The 17,269-nt window shown below is 36.1% G+C and overlaps 1 protein-coding gene across 4 annotated transcripts in view; it reads left to right on the top strand.

Moving 5' to 3' along the window:
• The window catches only part of RBM41 (RNA binding motif protein 41), a 68,534-nt gene extending 51,534 nt beyond the window's left edge, over positions 1 to 17,000 (top strand). For all 4 annotated transcript variants that reach the window (XM_033117440.1, XM_033117449.1, XM_033117424.1 and 1 more), the window contains 2 exons: positions 13,933 to 14,080; positions 15,689 to 17,000. In XM_033117440.1, coding sequence (XP_032973331.1) covers positions 13,933 to 14,080; positions 15,689 to 15,855 — 315 coding nt within the window. In that variant the 3' untranslated portion in view covers positions 15,856 to 17,000. The remainder of the gene's footprint in view (positions 1 to 13,932; positions 14,081 to 15,688) is intronic.
• The last annotated feature ends 269 nt before the right edge of the window (positions 17,001 to 17,269 follow it).

Below are 17,269 nucleotides of genomic sequence, written 5' to 3' on the forward strand. Positions count from 1 at the left end.
GTGGAATTTACAACAAATGGAACAACTATAACTCCACAGAGGACTCCCTGCACAGCAGACAGGCAAGATGAAGAGGCCCACTACTGAATTTGCCCAAAGGTGGGCGAATCCCGCGAGCGGGGGAGGAGGGAAGGGAGAAGTGCAGAGAAGGAGCCAGGGGCGCAGGACGCAGACCTAGCTCAGTGCTCCGAGCTCGCTGCATCCCGGAACTACTGCAGCTGCGGGACAGGGAAGAACTCGGACTGCTAGGGCTCCGTTTATGGCCCACAGGGCTGAGGGGACAGCATATAACACGGCTGAACCCAACGCTCACAGCAGAGACCTCGGAGAAAAGACTGAGGGAAGAAGGCTGATAACAGTGGTTTAAGCCCTCAATGCTGAGAAGAGAACAGAAGCCTGAGGCACTGAGACTAGCCGTCCCCTCCCTACCCTCCCAGAGCTCGCCCCCACCCCACCTCCCGGTGCTAGAAGCGGAAGAGTAGGAGTGTCAGATCAAAAGAACAGAATATTTGCTGTTCTGAGAACTGTGGACTGCAGACACAGATTCACAGCCCAAGTAGTTCTGGCAAAGGGCAGAGAGCTATGGAAGCAGTACTGGCTGTGGTGGTGGTCGCTGCCATTGCTCTGGGCTACATCCCACAACTCACCCCGCCCCTGGCCCCACCTATCTGGGTGTATCCCTGCAGGAGGAAACAGAACTGCTGAAACGTAGCGGCTCAGAATCTGGTGCAGTAAGAGCTTTGGAACTTCAAAAGCTCTGATAATACCCACACAGACCCTGTGCCCTGTGACCCAGGCGAACTACTAACAGAGGAGAAGCCCGTCTCCCAGGGAATCCCACCATTGTGTGAGAAGCTGGAATAGTGCAGAGAAAACAGCACTATCGTGAGACAGAGAAAAAAAAAGGCTGCAGTCGGAGAGAAAATAAAACATTCTACCAACAAGTACTGGAAAACAAAAGAAAGACCTCTTCCTATCAACCTGTTGCAGAAGCCACTCCTGTAGATGTCCAGGAAGAGAAATAATAAATCGGTATTTGCCACGAATAACCAAGGCACCAAGACAGCTCAGAAAGAAAGTGAAAAGTCTCCAGAAAAGGAACTTAAAGATATGGAAATATGTGACTTAAATGACAGAGAATTCAAGATTGCAGTTCTGAAAAAACTCAACGAGATGCAAGAAAACACAGAAAGGCAGTCTATTGAACTCACAAACACAATCAAAGAAAAACATGAGCATTTTACGAAAGAGATTGAAATTTAAAAAAAAAAAAACAAATAGAATTTCTGGAGATTAAGAACTCAATAGAAGAAATTAAGAATGAAATAACCAGCTTAGGTAGTAGAGTTGACCAGATGGAGGAAGGAATCAGTGACATAGAAGAAAGAAACCTGGAAATTACACGGATGGAAGACGAAAGAGACTTGAGACTTGAAAGAAATGAAACAACTCTACAAGAACTTTCTGACTCCATCAGAAAGAGCAATATAAGAATAATGGGCATTCCAGAAGGAGAAGAAAGAGAGAAGGGAACAGAGAATATATTCAAACAAATTGTCGATGAGAACTTACCAAACTTGTGGACAGAACTAGATCCTCAAATCCAAGAAGCAAATAGAACACCTAATTACCTCAGTCCCAACAGGCCTTCCCCATGGCACATTGTACTGAAGCTGTCTGAAATCAACGACAAAGAAAGAACCCTCAAGGCAGCCAGCAAAAAGAAGACGGTAACCTACAAAGGAAAGCACATTAGATTATCATCAGATTTTTCAGCAGAAACTCTACAAGCCAGGAGGGAGTGGAACCAAATATTCAAACTGTTGAAAGAGAGAAATTATGAGCCAAGAATAATATATCCAGCATAGATATCCTTTAGATATGAAGGAGTAACAAAGACCTTTCCACACATACAGAAGCTGAGTGAATTTTCTAATACACGACCTGCACTACAAGAAATACTAAAAGACGCTATTCGACCACCATCAACGGGGACAATTTGTGGCAACCGAAACATTAAAAGGGGGAGAGTGAAGGCCTGAACCGGAATATGGGAATGTAGAAAGTGAGCGTGCTGAAGAAAATGGAATACTCTAAATATCAACTTTCTTTTAACGTAAACTTAAGGGTAACCACTCTAAAAAAAAATCCAGAACTGAAATATATACTGTAATAAAAGAAGAAACACAGGGAAACATCATAGAATACAACCCCACAGGAATAATAGACAACAACAAAAAAGCAAAGTAACAATGGAGACACAGCCTTACCAGAAAACTAAAGATAGAATGACAGGAAATCCTCACATATCAATAATCACCCTAAATGTAAATGGACAGAACTCACCAACAAAAAAGTACAGAGTGGCTGATTGGATCAAAAAACTAAACCGAACCATATGCTCTCTCCAAGAGACACATCTCAACTACAAGGAAAATCATAGACTGAAAGTGAAAGGGTAGAAATTGACATTCCAAGCAAATGGTACCCAGAAAAAATCAGGTGTAACCATAATGATATCAGATGAAACAGACTTCAGGGTGAAAAAGATAACAAAAAACAAAGATAGACATTTCGTAATGGTAAAGGGGAGTATACAACAAGAAGACATAACAGTCATCAATATTTATGCCCCCAATCACGGAGCACCGAAATATACCAAACATCTACTAACAGAACTAAAGGGAGAAATTGACCAAAACACAATTATACTAGGGGACTTAAATACCTCAATGAGAGCTATGGATAGATCTTCCAAACAGAAAATAAATAACGAAATAGCAGCCCTAAAATACACATTAGATGAAATGGACATAATTGACATATATAGAGCACTTCATCCTAGAACTTCAGACTATACCTTCTTTTCTAGTGTACATGGAACATTCTCAAGGATAGACCATATATTGGGACATAAAGTCAGCCTCAGCAAATTTAAGAAGATTGAAATCATACCAAGCATATTCTCTGATCACAAAGCTTTGAAATTAGACATCAACTGCAAAAAGAAAGCAGAAAGAAACACAAATACATGGAGATTAAACAATATACTTTTAAAGGTTGACTGGGTCAATGAAGAAATTAAAGGAGAGATCAGAAGATACAGAGAAACAAATGACAATGTAAATACATCCTGCCAAAATTTTGGGGATGCAGCGAAAGCAGTTTTAAGAGGGAAATTTATATCATTACAGGCCTATCTCAAGAAACAAGAAAAATCCCAAATCAATAACCTCATGTTACACCTTAAAGAACTAGAAAAAGAAGAACAAGTGAAACTGAAGGTCAGCAGAAGAAAGGAAATAACAAAAATCAGACCGGAATCAAACGAAATAGAGAACAAAAAGACAATAGAAAAAATTAATGTGACAAAGAGCTGGTTCTTTGAAAAGATTAACAACATTGACAAACCCTTGGCTAGACTCACTAAGATAAAAAGAGAGAAGACAGTAATTAACAAAATCAGAAATGAAAAAGGGGAAGTTATCACAGACACCACAGAAATACAAAGGATCATCCAAGAATACTATGAAGGACTGTATGCCACTAAATTCAATAACCTAGAAGAAATGGACAAGTTCTTAGGAACATATACCTTCCAAGGCTGAACCATGAAGAACTGGAAAATCTAAACAGACAGATCACCAGTAACGAAATTGAATCAGTCATCCAAAACCTTCGCAAAGCAAAACTCCGGGACCAGATGGCTTCACTAGTCAATTCTACCAAACCTTCACAGAGGATCTGATACCAATCCTGCTCAAACTCTTCCAAAAAGTTGAAGAAGAGACAGTACTCCCTAACTCATTTTATGAGGCCAACATTACCCTGATACCCAAAGCTGGTAAGGACAACACAAAAGAAGAAAACTACGGACCAATACCTCTGATGAAGACAGATGCAAAAATCCTAAAATAATTCTAGCAAATCGAATACAACAATGCATTAAAAAGATTATTCATCACGACTAAGTGGGGTCATTCCCCGGGCACAAGGATAGTTCAACATCTGCAAATCCATCAATGTGATACATCACATAAACAAAATAAAGGACAAAAATCATATGATTATATCAATTCATGCAGAAAAAGCATTTGACAAGATACAACATCCATTTATGATTAAAACACTTAATAAAATGCGTACAGAAGGAAAATACCGTAACATAATAAAGGCCATATATGACAAGCCCTCAGCTAATCTCATAATTAATGGTGATAAACTGAAGCCCTTTGCTCTACATTCAGGAACACGACAGGGATGTCCTCTATCACCTCTGCTTTTCAACATAGTGTTGGAAGTCCTTGCCAGAGCAATCAGGCAATAGAAAAAATAAAAGGCATCCACATTGGGAATGAAGAAGTTAAATTGTCACTCTTTGCAGATGACGTGATGCTATTATAGAAAACCCTAAAGACTCCACCAAAAAGCTATTAGAAACAATCAACGAATACAGTAAAGTTGCTGGCTACAAAATCAACGTACAAAAGTCCATTGCATTCCCATATACTGACAATGAAATCTCAGAAAAAGAAATACAAAAAACAATTCCCTTTGCAATTGCAGCAAAAAGAATAAAATAGCTAGGAATAAACTTAATCAAGGATGTGAAGGACCTATATGCTGAAAACTGTAAGACATTTTTGAAAGAAATTGAAGAAGACACAAAGAAATGGAAAGACATTGCGTGCTCATGGATTGGAAGAATCAACATAGTTAAAAAGGCCATATTACCCAAAGCAATGTACAGATTTAATGCAATCCCCATCAAAATCCCAATGGCATTTTTTAAAGAAATAGAACAAAAAATCATCAGATTTCTTTGGAACCACAAAGACCTCGAATAGCCAAAGCAATCTTAAAAAAAAAGAACAATACTGGAGGTATCACACTCCCTGACTTTAGCTTGTACTACAGGGCTACAATAATCAAAACAGCATGGTATTGGCAGAAAAACAGACACATAGACCAGAGGAATAGAACTGAGAACCCAGAAATAAAACCCCATAAATATGGACAGATAATTTTTGACAAAGAAGCTAAAAACATACAATGGAGGAAAGACAGCCTCTTCAATAAATGGTGCTGGGAGAATTGGAAAGCCACGTGCAAAAGAATGAAACTGGACTGCTGTCTGTCACCATGTACCAAAATTAATTCAAAATGTATCAAAGACTTAAGCATAAGATCCGACACAATAAATTGCATAGAAGAAAACATAGGTACTAAATTTACGGACCTTGGGTTCAAAGAGCATTGTATGAATTTGACTCCAAAGGCAATGGAAGTAAAAGCTAAAATAAACGAATGGGACTATATGAAACTTAAAAGCTTCTGCACAGCAAAAGAAACCATTGACAAAATAAAGAGGCAACCAACTGAATGGGAGAAGATTTTTGCCAACAGTGCCTCCGATAAGGGGCTAACATCCAGACTATACAAGGAACTCATGAAAGTCAACAACAAAAAAAAGAAACAACCCAATTGAAAAATGGGCAGAGGACCTGAAGAGACATTTCTCCAAAGAGGACATACAAATGGCAAATAGACATATGAAAAAATGCTCAACATCACTAATCATCAGAGAAATGCAAATAAAAACCGCAATGAGATATCACCTCACTCCAGTCAGAATGGCTACCATCAAGGAGACAAATATTAACAAGTGTTGGAGAGGCTGTGGAGAAAAAAGAACCCTCATACATTGTGGGTGGGAATGGAGACTGGTGCAGCCGTTATGGAAGGCAGTGTGGAGGTTCCTCAAAAAATTACAAATTGAATTACCATATGACCCAGCAATCCCTCTCCTGGGTATCTACCCAAAAAATCTGAAAACATTTATACATAAAGACACGTGTGCTCCAATGTTCATTGCAGCTGTGTTTACGGTGGCCAAGACATGGAAACAACCAAAATGTCCTTCGATAGATGAATGGATAAAGAAGTTGTGGTATATATACACAATGGAATACTATTCGGCGGTAAGAAAAGATGATACAGGAATATTTGTGACAACATGGATGGATCTTGAGAGTATGACGCTAAGCGAAATAAGTCAGACAGAAAAAGAAGAGAACCATATGATTTCACTGATATGTGGTATATAATCGTAAAACAACAAAAGAACAAGACAAACAAATGAGAAACAAAAACTCATAAACACAGACAATAGTTTGGTGGTTACCAGAGGGTAAGGGGGTTGGGGGTTGGAGATGAGGGTAAGGGGGATCAAATACATGGTGGTGGAAGGAGAACTGACTCTGGGTGGTGAACACACAATGGCATTTATAGATGATGTAGTACAGAATTGTACACCTGAAATCTATATAATTTAACAATTGTCATCCCAATAAATTAAAAAAAAATAACCTGCTGCTTATTACAATGTTTAATATATTTATTCATATGCTATAGTGGTTAAGTCGTTTAAATGGGCTCTATTTTCTAGCGCTTTGCTTTTGGTGCACCAGTCTGAATTCTTTTCAAGTTTCTTTACAGTGTTAAAGGATATAACTTACGCTAGTGAATATATACAGATCTCTTTTTTGTCATCTATTTTATTATAGTAAAATACTCAAAACCTGAGATCTACCATCTTAAGAAAGTTTTAAGTGTTCATAACATTAAGTCTAGGCATATGTTTTACAGCAGATCTCTAGAACCTTTTCATCTTGCGTGACAGAACTTCATACCCATTGAACTGCAACTCCCCATTTTCCCCTCCCCCCAGCCTCTGGCAACAACCATTCTAGTTTCTGCTTCCATGAGTTTGAATGCTGTAGGTACCATATATAAGTGAAATGGTACAGTGCCATATTTCCTCGAAAATAAGACCTAGCCAGACCATGAGCTCTAATACGTCTTTTGGAGCAAAAATTAATATAAGACCCGGTCTTATTTTAATATAAGACTAGGTATAGTATAATATAATATAATATATAATATAATATAATATAATATAATATAAATGGGTCATATTAATTTTTGCTCCAAAAGACGCATTAGAGCTGATGGTCCAGCTAGGTCTTATTTTCAGGGAAACACGGTATTTGTCCATTTGTGACTGGCTTATTTCACATAGCATAATGCCCTCAAGGTTCGTCCATGTTATGGCATATGACAGGATTTCCTTTTTCTGGCTGAATAATATTCCATTGCATGTTATACCACATTTTCTTAATCCATTCATCTGTGTTGTTTGCATCTCTTCACTGTTGTGAACATGTGAGTTCACATATCTCTTTGAGATCCGGATTTTAATTCTTTTGGATGAATACCAAGAAGTAGGATTGCTGGATCATATGGTAGTTTTGTTTTTTTTTAATTTTTTGAGGACTCTCCATAGTTTTTGCCACAGTAGCTGCACCGTTTTGCAATCCCATCAGCAGTGCACAAGGGTTCCATTTTCTCCACATCCTCGCCTGCACTTGTTTTCTCTATGTGTTCTTTGAGGAAATACCTATTTACAGCTTGTGCCCATGTTTTATTTATTTGTTTATTTATTTTCTAATTTATTGGGGTGACAATTGTTAGTAAAATTACTAACATAGATTTCAGGTGTACAATTCTGCATTACATCATTTATAAATCCCTTTGTGTGTTGACCATCCGGAGTCAGTTCTCCTTCCATCACCATATATTTGATCCCCCTTACCCTCATCTCCCACCCCTCACCCCCCTTACCCTCTGGTAACCACTAAACTATTGTCTGTGTCTATGAGTTCTTGTTTCTCATTTGTTTGTCTTGTTTTTTTGTTGTTTTTGGTTTATATACCACATATCAGTGAAATCATATGGTTCTCTGCTTTTTCTGTCTGACTTGTTTCACTTAGCATTATACTCATAGAAGAAAACATAGGTACTAAACTTATGGACCTTGGGTTCAAAGAGCATTTTATGAATTTGACTCCAAAGGCAATGGAAGTATAAGCTAACATAAACGAATGGGACTATATGAAACTTAAAATCTTCTACACAGCAAAAGAAACCATCGACAAAATAAAGAGGCAACCAACTGAATGGGAGAAGATTTTTGTGCCCATTTTTTAAATGGGCACATTTATTTGTCTTTTTTGCTATAGAGTTGGAGTTCCTTATATATTTTGGATATTAACCTCTGATCGGATACATGAGTTCCAAGCATTTTCTCCCATTTCGTAGGTTGCCTTTCCACTGCTGAGTTTTTCCTTTGCTGTGCAGAAGCATTTTAGTTTATGTGGTACTACTTTGTTTTTGCTTTTGTTGCCTGTGCTTCTGATGTAATAATACCCAAGAAGTCATTGCCAAGACCAATGTTAAGAAGCTTTTCCCCTATGTTTTCTTCTGGAAGTTTTAGACTTTCAGTTTTATGTTTAAGTTTTTAATCCATTTTGAATAGATTTTTGTGTATGATATAAAATAAGAGTCTAATTTTATTCTTTTGCATATGGATATCACCTTTCCTCAATACTGTTTGTTGTAGGGACTGTCCTTTCCCCATTGTGTAGCCTCCCTTGTCAATCATTTGACTCTGTATGTGTGGGTTTATCTCTGGGCTCTCTCGTCTGTTCCATTGGTCTATATGTCTGTCTTTATGCCAGTGCCATACTTTTCTGATTACTGTAGATTTGTAATATGTTCTGAAATTAAGAAGTGTAAGGCTTCCAATTTTGTTCTCATTTCTCAAGATTGCTTTGGCTATTTGGGGGTCTCTGTATGAATTTTAGGATTTTTTTTCTATTTCTATAAAAATACTGTTGGGATTTTTATAGGAATTGCGTTAAATCTGTAGATTACTTTGGGTCACATGGATATTTTAACAATATTGTCTTCCAATCCATGAACATGGAATATCTTTGCATTTATTTCTCTCTTTAATTTCTTTGAGCGATGTTTTGTGATTTGCAGTGTACTAGTCCTTCACCTCTTTGGTCACTTTTTTTAAATTGATGTATGGTTGATATACAAAAAGCTGTAAGTATTTAATGTGTGCAACTTCATGAGTTTGAAGATATACAGTGTGAAACTGTCACCATATACAGTGCCCTAAACTTAACCATTACTTGCAGAAATTTCCTCCCTCCCTCTTTTTTCTTTTGATAAGAACATTTAACATAAGATCTACCCTCTTAACAAAATTTTGAGTATCCAGTACAGTATTGTTAACTATATGCATTATGCTGCACTGTAGCTCTGTAGAACTTATTCATCCTTTTTTAAGTGAAACCATCTACCCCCTGATGAATCTTTCCGATCATCCCAGCCCCTGGTAAATATGATTCTACTCTCTACATCTATGAATTTGACTATTTTAGATTCCTGATTTAAGTGGAATCATGTAGTAGTTGTTCTTCTATGTCTAGTTTATTTCACTTAGCATGTCTTCCAAGTTCATCTGTGTTGTAGCGAATGGCAAGATTTCTTTCTTTTTGAAGGCTGAACATTATTCTATTGTATGTATACACCACATTTTCTTTATCCATGTCTTTGCTATTGTAATGTCAGTGGACATTTAGGTTGTTTCCATGTCTTTGCTATTGTAAATAATGCTGCAGTGAACAAAGGAATGCAGATATTTCTTCCAGATCTGGAATCCAGTTCTCCTGGGTATAAACCCAGAAGTGGGATTACTGGATTATATGGTAGTTCTTGTTTTAATTTTTTGAGGAACCTCCATACTGTTTTCCATAGTGGTTGTACCAATTTACATTCCCACCAACAGTGTGCAAGGGTTAAAAATGCTTCACATCCTCACTAACACCTTTTTTTAATATTAAGCCATTCTAACAAGCATGAGGTGACATCCCGTTGAGGTTTTGATTTGCATTTCTCTGATGATCAGTGATCTTTTCACATACCTGTTGGCAGTTTTTGTGTCTTTTTTGAAGAAATATCTATTCAGGTCTTTTGCCCATATTTTAAATTGGGGGTTGGGGAGCATTTGAGTTATAAGATTTCCTTATATTTTTTTAGATATTAACCCTTTATCAGATAAATGATTTGCAAATGTTTCACCCATTCCATAGGTTGCCTTTTCACTTTGCTGGTTGTTTTCCTTGGCTGCACGATTTTAGTTGATCTAACCCCATTGGTCTGTTTTTGCTTTCATCACTTGTGCTTTTGATGTCATATCCAAGAAATCATGCCAAGGTCAAAGTTAAGAAACTTTTTCCCTATGTTTTCTTCTGGAAGTTTTAGAGTTTCAGGTTTTGTTTTTAAGTCTTTAATCCATTTTGAATTGATTTTTGTGTATGGTGTAAGATAAGCATCCAATTTTATTATTGGATGCACTGGATATCCAGTTTTCTCAACACCATTTATTGAAGAGACTATCTGTTCCCCATTGTGTGTTCTCGACCTCTTGTTGAAGATCAATTTACCATAAATGTGTGATTTATTTCTGGGCTGTCTATTCTGTTCCACTGGTCAATATGTTGTTTTTATGCCAGTACCACACTGTTTTGATAACTGTAGTTTGAAATCAGGAAATGTGATGCCTGCTGATTTGTTCTTCTTCCTCAAGATTGCTTTGTCTATTTGGGGTCTCCTGTGGTTGCATATGAATTTTATGATTTCTTTTTTTCATATAAATTGCCATTCGGACTTTGATAAGAATTGCATTAAGTCTGTAGATCGCTTTGGGTAGTATGGACATTTTAATAACATTAATATTTCCAATCCATGAAGACAGAATATCTTTCCATTTGTTGTGCCTTTTTCAATTTTTTCATCAGTGTTTCATAGTTTTCTTTGTATAAGTCTTCTAGCTTCTTGGTCAGGTTTATTTCTAAGTATATTATTCTTTTTGATGCTATTGTAAATGTGATTGTTTTCTTGAATGTTGATTTTGTATCCTGCAACTTAATTGAATTTGTTTATTAAACAGTTTTATTGTGAAGTCTTTAGAGTTTCTACACATAGGATTATGTCATATACAAACAGAGATAATTTTACTTCTTCCTTTCCAATCTGGGTGCCTTTTATTTTTCTTGCCTAATTGCTCTCTTTCGGACTTCTAGTACTATATTGAATAGAAGTGAAAAGAGTGGCCATCCTTGCCTTATTCCTGATCTTAGAGAAAAAACTTTGAAGTGTTTTACCATTGAGTTTGAAGTTAGCTGTGGGCTTTTCATATATGGCCTTTATTATGTTGAGGTAAACTCATTCCTAGTTTGTTGAGCATTTTTATCATGAAAAGTTGGATTTTGTCTAATGCCTTTTCTGCATCTATTGATATGATCATGTGATTTTTATCCTTCATTCTGTTAATGTGGTGTGTCACACTGATTTATTTTCACATGTTGAATCATCTTTATGTCCCAGGAATAAATACCACTTGGTCATGTTATACGACCCTCTTCATGTGCTTTTAAATTCAGTTTACTAGTTTTCTGTTGAGGATTTTTGCATGTGTATTCATCAGGTATATTGGCCTGTTGTTTTCTTTTCTCGTAATGTCTTTTTCTGCCTGCTTTTGGTATCAGAGTAAAGCTGGCCTCATAAAATTAGTTTGGGAGTGTTCCCTCCTCTTCAATATTTTGGAAGAGTTTGAGAAGGATTGGCATTAATTCTTCTTTAAATGTTTGGTAGAATTGACACATGAAGCCATCTGGTCCTGGGATTTTCTTTGTTGAGAGGTTTTTGATTACTGATTGAATCTCATTACTAGTTATAAATCTGTTCATATTTTCTATTTCTACATGATTTAGTCTTAGAGTAGGTTGTATCTTTCCAGGAATTTTTCATTTTCTTCTAGGTTAACCATTTTGTTGGCACATAATTGTTCCTAGTAGTCTCATATAATTCTTTTTATTTCTGTGAGATCAGTTGTAATGTCCTCTCTTTCATTTGTGATTTTATTTGAGTCTTCTCTCTTGTATTCTTAGTCTAGCTAAAGATAATCAATTTTGTTGATCTTTAAAAAAAAACAGCTCTTAGTTTAGTTGATTTTTAATTTTTTTGTAATCTCTCTTTTGTTTCTTTCTGCTCTAATCTTTATTATTTCTTTCCTTCTGCTAACTTTTGGCTTAGTTTTTCTTTTTCTAGTTCCTTGAGGTATAAAGTTGTTTGTTTGAGATCTTTTTTAATGTAGGCGTTTATTGCTATAAACCTCCCTCTTAGTACTGCTCTTGCTGTATGCCATGAATTTTGGTATGTTGTGGTGTTATTTTTGTCTCAAGGTATTTTCTAATTTCCCTTTTGATTCCTTCTTTAAGTCATTGGTTGATCAAGAGTGTGTTGTTTAATTTGCTCGTGTTTGTAAATTTTCTTATTTTCCTTCTGCTATCGGAAGCAAGGTATTGAAGTCTTCTAGTATTATTGTGGTGCTATTTCTCCCTTCAGTTCTCTCAATGTTTGCTTCATATATTTAGGTGATCCGATGTTGGATGCGTATATATTTATAGTTGCTATATCTTCCTGGTGAATTGATCCTTTTTATCATTATATAATGTCTTTTTTTTTCTTTTTTGTCTCTTATGATGGTTTTTGACTTAAAATCTATTTTGTCTCATACCCCTGCTCTCTTTTGGTTACCATTGAATGGAATATCTTTTTCTATCCTTCAATTATCAGCCTATGTGTGGCCTTAAGTCTAAAATGAGTTTCTTGTAGATAGCATATATTGGATCTTGTTTTTCATTCATTCAGCCACTGTATGTCCTTGATTAGGGATTTTAATCCATTTACATGTAAAGTAATTATCAAGAGGGAAGGACTTAATATTGCCACTTATTAGTTTTCTGTCTTGTAGCTCTTTTGTTTCTCTTTTTCTCTCTTAATATCTACTTTTGTGTTTCATTGATTCCCCCCGTCCCTCAGTGATGTGCTTTTTTTCCCCCTATATCTGTGTAGGTATTTTTTTTTTTTTATGGTTACAGTGGGGCTTAACTTAAAACATTTTAGAGTTACAACAGTCTATTTTAAGCCGATTAGAACTTAAGTTCAATCGCATTTAAGAGCTCCTTTTTTAATTTTCTTGAATATTCTTTCTTTAAACTAGCATCCCATTCTAATAGAATATTATCTCTTATTTCTCTGAGGGTATTTGTCATGGTTTTTAAAGGTTTTTTTTTTTTTTTTTTTCCTCCTTGCATGGTCTCGGTTTTCTCCTGTTTGCTTTCATTTCTGTTTTTTTCTGTTCTCTGTCTTTCACATTAGAGGCTTCCCTCAGGTACCTGATAATCCATGATCATATTTATGAGTACGGGCCAAAAACAGATTGGCAGGATTGAGTACATGAGTGGTCCTTGTTGACTTTGAGCTTCACTTTAAAGTCATCGGGCTGATCCATTTATTGGAGAAATTCCCCATCCCAAATCAGTATTTTTAGATCTTTCCTCTTGAGGCTAATCAGGTTCTTTAGAGAAGACACTCAGAAACTCTTACATGGAAGGGTACCACCAGCACCGTAGGAGCCAAATGGGGGAAAATGTCTGGGGTGTCCTCAGCATTCAGTATGCATTGTTTATTTTAATCTCTTTGCTTTCAGAAATAGTATTCACACCTTCGACTGTGTCTGAGATTCCCCATATTCAGAGTGAACCTCCAGTACTCACCAGGACTGGGAGCGGCTTTTACCCAGTAGAATATTGTAGGGGAGGATACTTTAAGGTCTAGTTGGTTTATAAACAGCTTTCAATTTACCTACCTTATCTTAACCCCATCCCTTTACATCCATTTCCAGAGATACCTGACATATAGTCAGCCAATTATTTTCCGGCTTCCAGAATATTGTTGCTATTGCCTATTTTCCTTGTTCTTCCTGACCTTGTGGGTTTGTTTAAAAAACAAAAAAAAATCAATCGCTACAGTTTTTGAGTGTAATCTGGAGGGAATGAAATTAGATACATGTGTTCAGTCTACCATCTTTATCTGAAAGTAATTCTAACCACTGTGAAATAGTTGCCTTACATCCCTCATGTGATATTTCTGTTGATCTTCATTTTATTTTAGGTATTATACTTGAAGAACCTTAGCCCTCAAGTGACGGAAAGAGATCTTGTCTCATTGTTCGCTCGGTTCCAGGAGAAAAAAGGACCTCCAATTCAATTCCGAATGATGACTGGACGAATGAAGGGGCAGGCTTTCATCACCTTCCCCAGTAAGTAGCTTCATCTGTATAATTACCCAGTTGTAGCATCAGCATTAGAGACTACTTATACCCTCTCTAATTTAGATATAGTCCTTTGATTTCTCTGTAGCACATGAGAAGCATGTGCTTGAGCAAGAAGAAGGGAAGAGAAGTAAGCAAAATATGTTTTTAGTATTCCTCTGTCATCCCTTCTGTTCTTCCTCTCTTCCACTGATTATGCATGACCACCTTACCCTATTGTCCTCAATTTTCCCCAGTCTTGGCACTTTCTTCTTACTTTATCAAAATTTACTTTCCCCTTGCTCACAATAATACTTGTAGCCCAAGTTATATTATTAGTATATTGGTATTCTGATCAGAACACTTATACTTGCCTTATGCCCTATTCCTTTAGGACTAAGAGACCGCACGCTAACATGTTAATTCACTAGTAATTTATAATTAACTCGTGGATCATACATTCTTTTCACTATTGTTTGTATCATAATACACGATTTCAGTATCCTAATCCAAAGGGAGCATTAATATAGGAATTTCAGTTTCTATTGCACAGCAGACTATCTTTTTCCTCTTCTTTTTGGTGGAGGCTGGGTAGGAGCTCTACCTTTCATTATCCCTAAACTATCATCATTTATGAACAGCCTAGTAATCTATGTATAGGCAAGAGCTTTTACACATGAACAGTGCCAAACTCCACACTTGGTACAGTATTATATCATCTTTCCTATCTTATTCTAGGTTTGTAGATCATCTACACTAGTGGTTTTCAGTCTTTTCAAGTGTGAAGACCCTTTTTAAACTTTAAAAAATATTTCATAGACTCCCCCCCACCTAATATGATCCATTGCTTAAAAAACTATGTATAATAAAAAGATGTGATAAACTAAGTACTTTTAAATGAATAGTTTTGCTAATCATAATAGCAGCTATCCACATATGAAAATTTGTATTACATACATATGTGTGATGTAAATTGGTTCAGTCTAAAGACATCGCTTGTCTACTTATAACTTCACAGACTCTGGGCAATAATTCAACTCCTTCCTGATTTCCCACATCAAGGCTCTGACACCCATAAGTGGAGTATTACTGCCGTACACTATATACTCGCACACCTCAAGTTTCCATATGCCTACAAGGATTATTAAACTTATTTATCCCAATGAGGGCTCCTACATCCACTTTCCCATCAAAAGAAAAAAGTAGCAAAATGTCCTTAAGGCGATGATAATTTCTTTTATTTGTGTTGCCCATTTTGAAAATGATTTTATTCTCACGATATCTATAATCTGTTACCTAAGATAGAGGCATATGTATTATTAGTTATAGCTTAGCCTTCTTTTAGCACAATGTCTATATTCTTGTTTCTTTACCTATATCTTTGAATTAGGAGGCACTCTCAAACATCCATTTTAAGTGTTTCTTGTCATTATTCTTAGCCATTAGTTTAATCTTGCTGAGTTACACAAACTTTAGATTATGGTAAAGCTAATAAAGTCTAATAAATATGTGGCCTTACAGCCTACATTTAACTCCAAGGAAAAACAACATAAACTAAGAATAGAATTGAATTATTAAGCCCTGTGTAAATTGATGTTTCTTTTCTTTCTCTTTTAGGTAAGGAGATAGCATGTCAAGCATTGCATCTAGTAAACGGATACAAACTACATGGGAAAATATTGGTGATAGAATTTGGAAAGAACAAAAAGGAACGGTCAGATCTCCAGGCTGCTTCTCTGATATCACATGCAACAGAAAGCACTACAGAAATCAGTGGAAGCTAGAGGATATAAGATTAGAGTCCTGGGAGGTCTTTCTTGCATCAGAATCTTGGTTCTAGGAATTCCTTACAGCAATTTGTTTAGAATTGAAGAAGAGAAACTTAACTGAGGGAGAGAACAATCTAATTAAGATAATCCCTTTCAGCTTTCGGAGACAATTGGTAGAAAACATTTTCTATAATCAAAGATGATATAGGACAGACAATATGCTGAGTCTGAAGGGTAGGGTACAAAGAATATCATTTTCTCAGGACACATTACAAATGATTATTTCCAAGGATTTTTTAAATCATTGTAATTTATCTAGAGTTTTAAATATTATTCCCTAGAGATAACTTTCTTTCCAAGACTGCCTCCTATATACAGAACTAAAAAAAAAAACTAAATGTTGAAATATTTATTTTTCAGAGTCCATTTGTCTCTAATTTTATTCACCTAGTAAACCAATGACCAGGACCCCCAGACCTAAACATCAACAAATGCTATTAAATGAGAACGATCAGCAGTAACAGTAAGTAGTTTCATAAGTCAGTACACATATTTGATGAATTATTCCCCGTTAAGTTATCAGTGTCTTCAAAAAGCCATATATTTTTCTAATGAAAGCATTTAGATCTAAATATTGATGTCCTCATGGTCATTTAAGCTAGCTACCATTGAGTAATTGAATTCAAAGCAATAAATATTAAATAAGCATCTAATATATGTTAGGTATTAGATATATGAATTTTAAAAGGGGAACATACTAGCAACAATTATTAAAGGGGGATGGGAAGAAAGAGTTATCTAGAAAAGAGGCAGCCAGCCCCAAAACCCCCAGTTGTTTCTGGTTGCTAGAGAATAGAAAGAGATTATGGCAGAGGAAGTAGTACAAGCTTTGGAGTCACACCTGTGTTTGAACTTCACAGCTACACTGACCACTCCATGACCTTGGCAAGTCACTTAACCTGAGCCTCAGTTTTCTCATCTATAAAATGAGGATTATAATACTACTTACCTCATTGAGTTATGAAGATTAAATGAGATGATATTATCCAGGCTGAAGAACAGAAAGGAAAAAAAGAATAAAGGAAATTGAACAGAATATAGGTCCATTAAGTATTCCAACATACTTGTAATGGGTGTACCAGAAAAAGAGAAGAGAAAGGTGCAATATATATATATATATATATATATATATATATATATTCCAATAAATAATGGCTATAAACATCCCTAATTTGATGAGAAATATTATCCATACATCCAAGAATCTCAGCGAACCCCAAGGTGGATAAGCAAGAAGAAATCCACAGACACATCATAATAAAAATGCTAAAACCCAAAGACAGAGAAAATCTTGAAAGCAACACGAGACAAATGAAGCATCACTTTCAAGGGAACCCCAATAAAATGAACAGCTGACTTTTCATCAGAA

This window comes from Rhinolophus ferrumequinum, chromosome X, assembly GCF_004115265.2.
Source record: "Rhinolophus ferrumequinum isolate MPI-CBG mRhiFer1 chromosome X, mRhiFer1_v1.p, whole genome shotgun sequence".
Classification (NCBI taxonomy): domain Eukaryota; kingdom Metazoa; phylum Chordata; class Mammalia; order Chiroptera; family Rhinolophidae; genus Rhinolophus; species Rhinolophus ferrumequinum.